The 12,567-nt window shown below is 45.2% G+C and overlaps 1 protein-coding gene across 1 annotated transcript in view; it reads right to left on the reverse strand.

Annotated features, from left to right (window-relative positions):
* Positions 1 to 12,567, reverse strand: part of rp9 (RP9 pre-mRNA splicing factor) — a 46,299-nt gene that overhangs the window by 21,018 nt on the left and 12,714 nt on the right. Inside the window, exon 4 of the mRNA XM_079523449.1 lies at positions 5,648 to 5,739. Coding sequence (XP_079379575.1) covers positions 5,648 to 5,739 — 92 coding nt within the window. The remainder of the gene's footprint in view (positions 1 to 5,647; positions 5,740 to 12,567) is intronic.

A 12,567-nucleotide genomic window follows, 5' to 3' on the forward strand; every position in this document is an offset into this window, starting at 1 on the left:
GTCACTGATGAACATCATCATGGACTAAACTGTTGTACGTCAGTCCACTGATGAACACCATCATGGACTAAACTGTTGTACGTCAGTCCACTGATGAACACCATCATGGACTAAACTGTTGTACGTCAGTCCACTGATGAACACCATCATGGACTAAACTGTTGTACGTCAGTCCAGTCGATGAACATCATCATGGACTAAACTGTTGTACGTCAGTCCAGTCGAGTCACTGATGAACATCATCATGGACTAAACTGTTGTACGTCAGTCCAGTCGAGTCACTGATGAACATCATCACGGACTAAACTGTTGTACGTCAGTCCAGTCGAGTCACTGATGAACATCATCACGGACTACACTGTTGTACGTCAGTCCAGTCGAGTCACTGATGAACATCATCATGGACTAAACTGTTGTACGTCAGTCCACTGATGAACACCATCATGGACTAAACTGTTGTACGTCAGTCCAGTCGAGTCACTGATGAACATCATCACGGACTAAACTGTTGTACGTCAGTCCACTGATGAACACCATCATGGACTAAACTGTTGTACGTCAGTCCAGTCGAGTCACTGATGAACATCATCACGGACTAAACTGTTGTACGTCAGTCCAGTCGAGTCACTGATGAACACCATCATGGACTAAACTGTTGTACGTCAGTCCAGTCGAGTCACTGATGAACATCATCACGGACTAAACTGTTGTACGTCAGTCCAGTCGAGTCACTGATGAACATCATCATGGACTAAACTGTTGTACGTCAGTCCACTGATGAACACCATCATGGACTAAACTGTTGTACGTCAGTCCACTGATGAACACCATCATGGACTAAACTGTTGTACGTCAGTCCACTGATGAACACCATCATGGACTAAACTGTTGTACGTCAGTCCACTGATGAACACCATCATGGACTAAACTGTTGTACGTCAGTCCACTGATGAACATCATCATGGACTAAACTGTTGTACGTCAGTCCAGTCGATGAACATCATCATGGACTAAACTGTTGTACGTCAGTCCAGTCGAGTCACTGATGAACATCATCATGGACTAAACTGTTGTACGTCAGTCCAGTCGAGTCACTGATGAACATCATCACGGACTAAACTGTTGTACGTCAGTCCAGTCGAGTCACTGATGAACATCATCACGGACTAAACTGTTGTACGTCAGTCCAGTCGAGTCACTGATGAACATCATCATGGACTAAACTGTTGTACGTCAGTCCAGTCGAGTCACTGATGAACACCATCATGGACTAAACTGTTGTACGTCAGTCCAGTCGAGTCACTGATGAACATCATCACGGACTAAACTGTTGTACGTCAGTCCAGTCGAGTCACTGATGAACATCATCATGGACTAAACTGTTGTACGTCAGTCCACTGATGAACACCATCATGGACTAAACTGTTGTACGTCAGTCCACTGATGAACACCATCATGGACTAAACTGTTGTACGTCAGTCCACTGATGAACATCATCATGGACTAAACTGTTGTACGTCAGTCCAGTCGATGAACATCATCATGGACTAAACTGTTGTACGTCAGTCCATTCGATGAACATCATCATGGACTAAACTGTTGTACGTCAGTCCAGTCACTGATGAACATCATCATGGACTAAACTGTTGTACGTCAGTCCAGTCGAGTCACTGATGAACATCATCATGGACTAAACTGTTGTACGTCAGTCCAGTCACTGATGAACATCATCATGGACTAAACTGTTGTACGTCAGGCCAGTCACTGATGAACATCATCATGGACTAAACTGTTGTACGTCAGTCCAGTCGATGATGAACATCATCATGGACTAAACTGTTGTACGTCAGGCCAGTCACTGATGAACATCATCATGGACTAAACTGTTGTACGTCAGGCCAGTCCTGATGAACATCATCATGGACTAAACTGTTGTACGTCAGTCCAGTCCTGATGAACATCATCATGGACTAAACTGTTGTACGTCAGTCCAGTCTGATGAACATCATCATGGACTAAACTGTTGTACGTCAGGCCAGTCCAGTCACTGATGAACATCATCACGGACTAAACTGTTGTACGTCAGGCCAGTCCAGTCACTGATGAACATCATCATGGACTAAACTGTTGTACGTCAGTCCAGTCACTGATGAACATCATCATGGACTAAACTGTTGTACGTCAGTCCAGTCACTGATGAACATCATCATGGACTAAACTGTTGTACGTCAGTCCAGTCACTGATGAACATCATCATGGACTAAACTGTTGTACGTCAGTCCAGTCGAGTCACTGATGAACATCATCACGGACTAAACTGTTGTACGTCAGTCCAGTCTGATGAACATCATCACGGACTAAACTGTTGTACGTCAGTCCAGTCGAGTCACTGATGAACATCATCACGGACTAAACTGTTGTACGTCAGTCCAGTCTGATGAACATCATCATGGACTAAACTGTTGTACGTCAGTCCAGTCTGATGAACATCATCATGGACTAAACTGTTGTACGTCAGTCCAGTCACTGATGAACATCATCATGGACTAAACTGTTGTACGTCAGTCCAGTCACTGATGAACATCATCATGGACTAAACTGTTGTACGTCAGTCCAGTCTGATGAACATCATCATGGACTAAACTGTTGTACGTCAGTCCAGTCACTGATGAACATCATCATGGACTAAACTGTTGTACGTCAGTCCAGTCGAGTCACTGATGAACATCATCACGGACTAAACTGTTGTACGTCAGTCCAGTCGAGTCACTGATGAACATCATCACGGACTACACTGTTGTACGTCAGTCCAGTCGAGTCACTGATGAACATCATCATGGACTAAACTGTTGTACGTCAGTCCACTGATGAACACCATCATGGACTAAACTGTTGTACGTCAGTCCAGTCGAGTCACTGATGAACATCATCACGGACTAAACTGTTGTACGTCAGTCCAGTCGAGTCACTGATGAACACCATCATGGACTAAACTGTTGTACGTCAGTCCAGTCGAGTCACTGATGAACATCATCACGGACTAAACTGTTGTACGTCAGTCCAGTCGAGTCACTGATGAACATCATCATGGACTAAACTGTTGTACGTCAGTCCACTGATGAACACCATCATGGACTAAACTGTTGTACGTCAGTCCACTGATGAACACCATCATGGACTAAACTGTTGTACGTCAGTCCACTGATGAACATCATCATGGACTAAACTGTTGTACGTCAGTCCACTGATGAACACCATCATGGACTAAACTGTTGTACGTCAGTCCAGTCAAGGCAAATCGTTTTAGTCCATTTTTTTAGTCTTAACGTCTCACTATCTAACTGAAAATATTTTCTATGAGGTTCTCTCTTGGCAATATCGGTAGAGGGTAGTAGTAAGTAGCCTTGCCGAGCCATGAGGCCCATAGGGCAGGAGCCTATCTCCTGTTTCTGTAGCGTGAGGCAGCTTGATGTACAAGTACACCCCCTGGACATGACGCTAGTATGTCGCAGGGACTTACCCCCAATCCAACCCTTGATGCTGAGTGTCAAGCAGGGAGACACTGGGTCCCATTTTTAGAGTCTTTGGTATGACCCGGCTAGGGATTGAACCCCGACCTCCCAGTCTCAGGGCGGACACTCTAACCACAAGGCCACTGAGCTGGAGTAACTAAAAGTATTTTTTTTCCCTGTGGAAAAAAAAAATCCCTTTCTGGCCAAAAAGTGCATTTTATGTGTGGTAGGGCTTCATTCTTGCACACAATTCAAAGTGGTTGTGTCAAATGTGTTCTGTGCTCATTAGTGCATCAAAGACAGTAATTGCGTTGGTTGCTTGTTCAGAGATGAGTGGGGGGGGGGGGGGGGAGTGACAAATATCTGCAGATTCTCCCAGTATGCCTTTGAAGTTCAGAGGGTGAAATTCACGGAGTGGGCGTTGTGTGAAACGTTTGCCAGCAGCCAGTCAATAATATTATCAAACTGAACGTGTGTTTTATTGAAAAAACGTTCAAGACAGTAAAGCTTTAACTCACGGCCGGGCTCCACCGGGCGCGTCAGCGTCGCGTCTCCGTCACCGTCAGGGAATGTTCCCTTTTTAATCAATGAAGGGTGGCTCCACTGCCCGCGTTGACGGAGACGCGACGCGTGCATTAAAATTGAACCGGTGCGTTTTTTGACGCGACGCAGACGCAACGCAACGCGTCCGGTGGAGCCCTGGCGTCAGCGGTTCCCAAACTTTTCAGGTCGAGACCCAAAAGAGAGATTAGACGTTTGCCCCCGGGACCCAAAAGAGAGATTAGACGTTTGCCCCGGGACCCAAAAGAGAGATTAGACGTTTGCCCCGGGACCCAAAAGAGAGATTAGACGTTTGCCCCGGGACCCAAAAGAGAGATTAGACGTTTGCCCCGGGACCCAAAAGAGAGATTAGACGTTTGCCCCGGGACCCAAAAGAGAGATTAGACGTTTGCACCGGGACCCAAAAGAGAGATTAGACGTTTGCCCCGGGACCCAAAAGAGAGATTAGACGTTTGCCCCGGGACCCAAAAGAGAGATTAGACGTTTGCCCCGGGACCCAAAAGAGAGATTAGACGTTTGCCCCGGGACCCAAAAGAGAGATTAGACGTTTGCCCCGGGACCCAAAAGAGAGATTAGACGTTTGCCCCGGGACCCAAAAGAGAGATTAGACGTTTGCACCGGGACCCAAAAGAGAGATTAGACGTTTGCCCCGGGACCCAAAAGAGAGATTAGACGTTTGCCCCGGGACCCAAAAGAGAGATTAGACGTTTGCCCCGGGACCCAAAAGAGAGATTAGACGTTTGCCCCGGGACCCAAAAGAGAGATTAGACGTTTGCCCCGGGACCCAAAAGAGAGATTAGACGTTTGCCCCGGGACCCAAAAGAGAGATTAGACGTTTGCCCCGGGACCCAAAAGAGAGATTAGACGTTTGCCCCGGGACCCAAAAGAGAGATTAGACGTTTGCCCCGGGACCCAAAAGAGAGATTAGACGTTTGCCCCGGGACCCAAACGGGACCCAAACTATAGTGAGAATAGCAGATCCACCAGGGCACAAACAAAGTGTTGCTTCGTGTCGCGTTGCGAGCTTGTAGATCTGCTCTTTTCACTACTTCTTAATTTTTATTTATGGATAGATTAAAAAAAAGAAAAAAGTTAATTTAGACCCGACACTAGATTCTACAAAATGTCTTCTAAATCCTGAACGTTTTCTGAAAAACCCTATGTTTCTATGTCAGTGGTTCTCAATAGTTCATGTCAAGGAGCCCCAGAATTATCTGTATTTGGCTGCGGACCCCCATCAGAATATACGTTGTTCCAGGGACACCCCAGAAGCAAATATTTGAGTTAAAAACGTTTGCTCAAAAAGAATATATATTCCAAATTTGCGCCACATTTTCAAGATTTTTCAAAAATAGCAGATCTACAAGTTCGATGAGCTTGTAGATCTGCTATTTTTCAGTATAACATAATGCTTAAAACACCAAAAGGGGTTCCCGCCCTGAATGGGTTAAAATGTACAGTAGGGGTAAGAAAAAGTTGTTTTTTTTACTCCATAAAAAAGGGACTTAAAACCATATACCACGTGGTCCACACAGGTGGTGAGGTGGTTCCTCCATGATGACCAGAACACTCACCACTCTGAACTGCTCCAGCTTCTGGTTGCCTTTGATGAAGAACGGACACTCTTTGTCTCCCGTCCTGTGGCCGTAACGCTTGCACCTCCAGCCTGCCGAGACAAGGGTTTATACACGTTAACCCATTTGGACCTGATTCTACAAATGCCTTCTAAATCCTGACAGTTTTCTGAAAAACCTCTGTTCCTATGCCAGTGGTTCTCAAACTATTTCATGTAAAGGACCCCAAAAATTATATGTATTTGGCCGCCGACCCCAATCTGAAAATATGTTGTTCCAGGGACCCCCCCCCCCCCAGAAGCAAAGATTTGAGTTAAAAATGTAGCTAAAGTATAACATAATGCTTAAAACACCAAAAGGGGTTCCCGCCCAGAATGGATTAACAACGAAACACACACACACACACACACACACACACACACACACACACACACACACACACACACACACACACACACACACACACACACACACACACACACACACACACACACACACACACACACACACACACACACACACACACACACACACACACACACACACACACACACACACACAGGCTTGAAAAGCCACATTCACAGAGCACCGATTGGCTTGAAAAGCCCACATTCTCACATTTAAAGTGCACCATTCTAGCCGACACAATGGGGTGAACAAGCCACTCATCACCACCATGATGGAATGCTTAGAACACTGGTTCTTAAATGACGGAACAGCCGACTAAATGATTGTAATGCTATGTTAACTTGTTAAGTACTTCTGCTGGAGACTTCTGGAAATCCCCCCCCCCCAAAAAAACCCCACTTTGAGAAACACAGTGTTCTACAACAGAGGTTTCTCAACGTTTTTGTCCGGGGACCCCCGGAAATGCTTTGGCAATGTCTCGGGACCCCCGCCCCGCCCCCTCCCGACCCCCAATATAAATTGACTGCTACAATAACCTTAAACCATTTTGGGCGGGAACCCCTTTTGGTGTTTTAAGCATTGTTATAATTTAGCTATTGAAAAATAGCAGATCTACAAGCTCATAGCGCGCCACCGAGTGGCGCGCTACGAGCTTGTAGGTCTGCTATTTTTGAAAAATCGTGAAAATTAAATTATTATTATTATTTATTTTTTTTGAAAATATTTTGGGGACCCCCCAAAATAATTTGGCGACCCCCCGAGGGGTCGCGACCCACGGGTTGAGAACCCCTGTTCTACAACAGAGGTTTCCAACCCTTTTCCTATCAAGCTCCATTATTTATTCTGCATTTGAGCCCCAGAGTTTTAGCCTCTCAGATCCAAGACTAAACAATAGTTTTGTTATCATTGGATGAGAGTTTGTCCACAATTCCATGCTGTATTGATGTGGTATCATTAGGAGAGATAACAGGCAAACACTGATCAAAATAACAGTTATCCTTGTGTAGACAAGTATTTCAGATGTTTAACACTTTCAGCACCACCTGCTGTTCATTTGAAATGACCGCAGCCAGCTATATATATATATATATATATACAGCTATACCTATATAGGCGCCATTCTATTACCGTCAATACAGCCCAATACAACGAGTAGAGGGGCAAAAACGTTTTCGAGCGGAAGCCGACATGTGTTAGGTTTCACAACAAGCGGTAACATGGCTGGCGCGATGCGATCAGAAATCACTGTTTACATCTGAACGCCGGGCGGTTTGGACTAAAACAACAACTTTGGAGCATTTTTCGGAGAAAACAAGCAACAAAGAAACGACAATGAGTGGATCCTTATGGGAGGCGCGCATTGTTCCTCACGATGAGAAGAACGTAGGCGCTGTCTAGGAATACAAGACAACTCACCCCGGTGCTTGCCCGTTTTTCCTCCCGGAATTTTCCCCAGTGAGGGGGATAACTTTGTAATATGCTATTGGCTGTTTGTATTCTTTTTGGACAAATATAAAAAGATACTCCTGTGGAAAGGCTATATTATTTTACTTATATTGACCCTATAAACAATTTAGTATTATTTAGTATATGTAAGATTTTTCCCACTCAAATGGTACCTCGTCAGATAATCCCCACATAGCCTACAACAACTTCTGTGAACAGACTTCACTGTAGTAGCTTTTCATAAATTATATTTGTACTTAGGCTGTCTGCTGTCGTGAAAGTTTATAGTTAGATAAATTCAAAGTCCAGCCGTCTGCTGTCCAGCCTCTCCCACCCCTCACTGGGGAAAATTCCGGGAGGAAAACAGAAAAGGGGTGAGTTGTCTTGTTACCCTGTCGAGCAGCCTGGGCAGCATGGAAGGTTAGTGTTGAGCTTCGGCTGCATGGCACTGATATAACCCTTACTACACGCCATCTGACGGGTTTGGCGTCCTCCGGGGGTTAAATCTTAACCCGTCATCTGACGGGTTGCGAGGCCTTTTTGGCGTCCATGGTGTTAACTTTAATTTAACTCTTGAGCGTAAAATTACGCACACCCCCACCCACACTTCTTTCCCTGACATGACACACACTCAGAACCTTCATATTAATTTGAAGAGAATAATATTTATGGTAATTTCCTCTCGCCTGACTGACGTGTGATGATTGACATGTCGACACACACGCACGACTCGAGCGCTCACACAAAAAAGACGCGGAGGCACACAGGCAGCAATCTGTGCCTCAATAGGAAGAAAACCTGCAATAAATCATCGTAATTTATGAGTCATGGAATGGAAGAAGAACAAAAAGCTGGTTATGCGTGTGTGTCTCAGGCAAGGTTATTTAAAAACCTCCATGACAGCTTATAGGGCAGCGATTCAGCAGAGGTGTTGTACAGCTCTGTACAGAGAGAGAAATTAACTGGGGCCACATGCAGCATTGGGCAATGAGACAGCACATTTTGATGTGGTTTTAGTCAGTCTTTTGACTAACATTTCATTTAGTTTTAGTCACTTTTTTGTTGTACTTACTAGTATGCTTTAAAACACTAATGGTTTTCATGCTCACTGTGTCTTAACCCATTTTGACCTGGGAACGATTCTACAAATCTTTTCTATATCATGACAGTTTTCTGAAAAACGTGGCTCTCAAACATTTTCATGTCAAGATTATATGTAATTGGCCGCCGACCCCCCATCTGAAAATATGTTGTTTCAGGGACCCACCCCCAGAAGCAAAGATTTGAGTTAAAAACTGGCTCTGAAAGAATATAAGGATCCTTATATATATATATATATATTCAAAGATTTGCGCCACATTTTCACGACTTTTCAAAAATAGCAGACCTACGAGCTCGTAGCTTGTAGATCTGCTATTTTTCAATAGCTAAACTATAACATAATGCTTAAAACACCAAAAAGGGGTTCCCGCCCAGAATGGGTTTTAAAAGACGAACCACGTCATACTGTAGTCATGTAGTGACATTCAAACAGTTGTTCAGAGCATTGAAGTGGAGCGAATCAGCCATTCAGATCCCACCACAGAGACACATGCCAGCTTTCTGACTGAGCCCCATCTGTCTGTCTGTGACTTGTCTGTCTGTCTTTCTGTCTGTCTGTCTGTGTTGTGTGACCTGTCTGTCTGTCTGTCTGTCTGTGTTGTGTGACCTGTCTGTCTGTCTGTCTGTCTGTCTGTGTTCTGTGACTTGTCTGTCTGTCCGACTGTCTTCTTGTATGACCTGCTCAGACCAATGCTGCCCACATGCCCATGCCAACCAGTGGGACGAGTGATGGAATTAATGATGGGCACAATAATGCCAGGCTTTGTTCAGGGTTAAAGGACTGAAGACATTAAAGGGCGCATTAAAGGGGAACACCTCACCCTTGTTGCAAAAATATATATGATAATGACGTTTAGAAGATTTAGAACACTTTCCTGGGGTCTTTGTGTGTGTAATATGTGGATTTAGATATTTTAGATTTTCGCAGTGTCGGACACTGGCCGGGCTCACTTACTTCCTGGACTACATGTTGTCTCTACTAGTAGCGTCCCCTGTTTTTACTACCCACTTTGGCACCAGTGAGGGGTGGGAGGGGCTAGCCCACACCGGGCCCGCAGCAGTCAGCACACAGAACAGAAGTCAAGGCAGAGGCTGTGTGGAACGTGAAGCACAACGGAGGATAAAGGAAACATTCAGTCCAAATGTCCAGTTTGCTAATTCACAACTACTACTAGCCTACTGTGGTGTTGAAACTTTGAATTTCTCGTAAATTTACGCCATGTGGGGATTATCTGACGAGGTTAAACCTTACATAGGCTATACTAAAGCCTACTAAATCGGTCAATATAAGTAAAATAATATAGCCTTTCCATAGGAGTATCTTTTTGTATTTTTCCAAGAAGAATACAGCCAGTAGCATATTTGAAATAACTAAAACATTATAACTCATTTACCTCAGAGAATGTTTTCATTCTGGATAAAATCATAAGAAATTGTCTAATCTAATGGAATAAATGGATGATCAGATGCAGGAGTTTTCACGACTCATCTAACTGTAACTAGGGCCGTCACCTTGCCCCCCCGCCCCTCACTGGTGCGAAAGTGGGTAGTAAAAAACGGGGACGCGATAAAGTCTCCTCTCTAGTGGAGGAGCTTAGGGATATATCTGCGCTAATTTGTCTAAAAGTGCCTTCTCTCTCGTTCTTGCTAAGTCAAAGTCATACGATTTGTCACACACGTTACCGCAGTGAAATTTGTTCTCCGCATTTGACCCATCTCTTGGAGCAGTGAGCCGCAGCCAAGGAGCGGTGAGCTGCAGCCAAGGAGCGGGTGAGCTGCAGCCAAGGAGCGGTGAGCTGCAGCCAAGGAGCGGTGAGCCGCAGCCAAGGAGCGGTGAGCCGCAGCCAAGGAGCGGTGAGCCGCAGCCAAGGAGCGGTGAGCCGCAGCCAAGGAGCGGTGAGCCGCAGCCAAGGAGCGGTGAGCCGCAGCCAAGGAGCGGTGAGCCGCAGCCAAGGAGCGGTGAGCCGCAGCCAAGGAGCGGTGAGCCGCAGCCATGCCACGCTCGGGAATCACTTGATTAGTAGATTTGACCCCCAATCCAACCCATTGATGCTGAGTGCCAAGCAGGGAGGCATTGGGTCCCATTTTTACAGTCTTTTGGTATATGACCCGGCCGGGGATCGAACCACCGACCTCCCAGTTTCAGGGTGGGCACTATAACCACAAGGCCAATGTCTGGTAGGATGTAGGAAGTATCCAGTTAGAGAGTATATAGTGAGGACCGACATCATTCTAGTTCAATTCCCTCAATTCCCTTGTCTTGGTGTTTTCCCCTCTCTGGGCACTCTGGTGTGTAACGCTCGAGTTGCTGACAAATCACACCCCAGCAGCACCTGCTACACAGCAATTAGAACAGTGTCAACGTGTCAGTGGAGGGTGCTACATATAGACCCATGGTTGGTGGTGCTACATATAGACCCATGGTGGGTGACTTGTGACTGAGGATCAAATGCCACATCTATCCCCTCAGTACAAACTGGGGATAGATCTTTAACCCATTTAGACCCGAGGTCGATTCTACCTAACCTGACTCCGCCAGATGGGTAAGCACTGTGTAATGCCTTGATCCCGCTTCTAGCTGCCGCTGATTGGCCAGGCCGTTTTGTGGCCGGAGCATCAAGTCTGCCTGAGAGTTCCCAGATGGGAGCAGGAGGGGGGAACCCAGTGTACTCTCTGCTGCCCCATCTGGCGGAGTCAGGTTAGATTCTACCCCCATCTGAAAATATGTTGTTCCAGGGACCCCCCCAGAAGCAAAGATTTGAGTTCAAAAATTAATCTGAAAGAATATATATTCGAAGATTTTCACGATTCTTCAAAAATAGCAGACCTACAAGCTCGTAGCGTGGCACTCGGTGCCGCGCTATGAGCTTGTAGATCTGCTATTTTTCAATAGCTAAACATTTTTTATTCAAATATTTGCTCCTGGGAGGTCCCTGAAACAACATATTTTTGAGATGGGGTCCGCGTCCAATTACATATATTTTTTTAGGGTCCTGGGCATGAAATAGTTTGAGAACAACTGACATAGAAACCTAGGTTTTTTCAGAAAACTGTCAGTATTTAGAAGACATTTTGTAGAATCAACCGCAGGTCTAAATGGGGTTTCTGCATCTGCGAGAATTAGTAGGTTAGGTGGCCAGAAGCCTTTTTTTTGGAGACCGGAAGCAGCACTCAAGAAACAGAAACCTTTTTACAGGACTACTTTTTGCGTGAAGTAGGGGCACTCAAATTACAAAATAAAGCCCCTTAGCTGTGTAAAAAGGCAGCGAACAGATCTACAAGCTCAGTTCTACATGGTCACAGGCCAAAGCACAAGACAGGATCCAGTGGCAGTGTATGATTGCGGCCTTATGCCCCAACCGGGATGAAGAGGATAAGTAAGTAAGTATGGTCAGTGAACTAGATATTGGGAACCTGATCGTCACAAGTAGGGTTGTCCCGATCTGATCACGTAATTTTCAAATGATCGGAATCGGAAGGGGAGCAAAAAATCGGGACATCCCTAGTATCAAATATTATATTCATATCATGATAGTAGACTGGATATTGTACTATTGTGATATGGCATAAGTGTTCCATACAAATATAAATATCGGATCGGGAAAAATCGGTATCAGCAGATACTAAATGATCGGATCGGGAGCAAAAAACGTGATCGGATTCGGGACACATCTCTAGTCACAACTAAGCCACACAACCTTCTCAAGATCTTCACACTAAAATGGCTGTTTCCAGAGAGACAAATCAGGAGTTAACCCATTTTGGACTGATGTCGATTTAAAAAAAGGCTTCTAAATCCTAATAGTTCTCTGAAAAAGCCATGTTTCTATGTCAGTTGTGCTCAACCTTTTCCATGTCAAGGACCCCCAGAATTATCTGTATTGGGCCACAGACCCCCATCTCAAAATATGTTGTTCCCGGGACCCCCTAGAAGCAAATATTTTAGTTAAAAATGTTCGCTCTGA

Source organism: Electrona antarctica (genome assembly GCF_951216825.1).
Source record: "Electrona antarctica genome assembly, chromosome: 15".
Classification (NCBI taxonomy): Eukaryota; Metazoa; Chordata; class Actinopteri; order Myctophiformes; family Myctophidae; genus Electrona; species Electrona antarctica.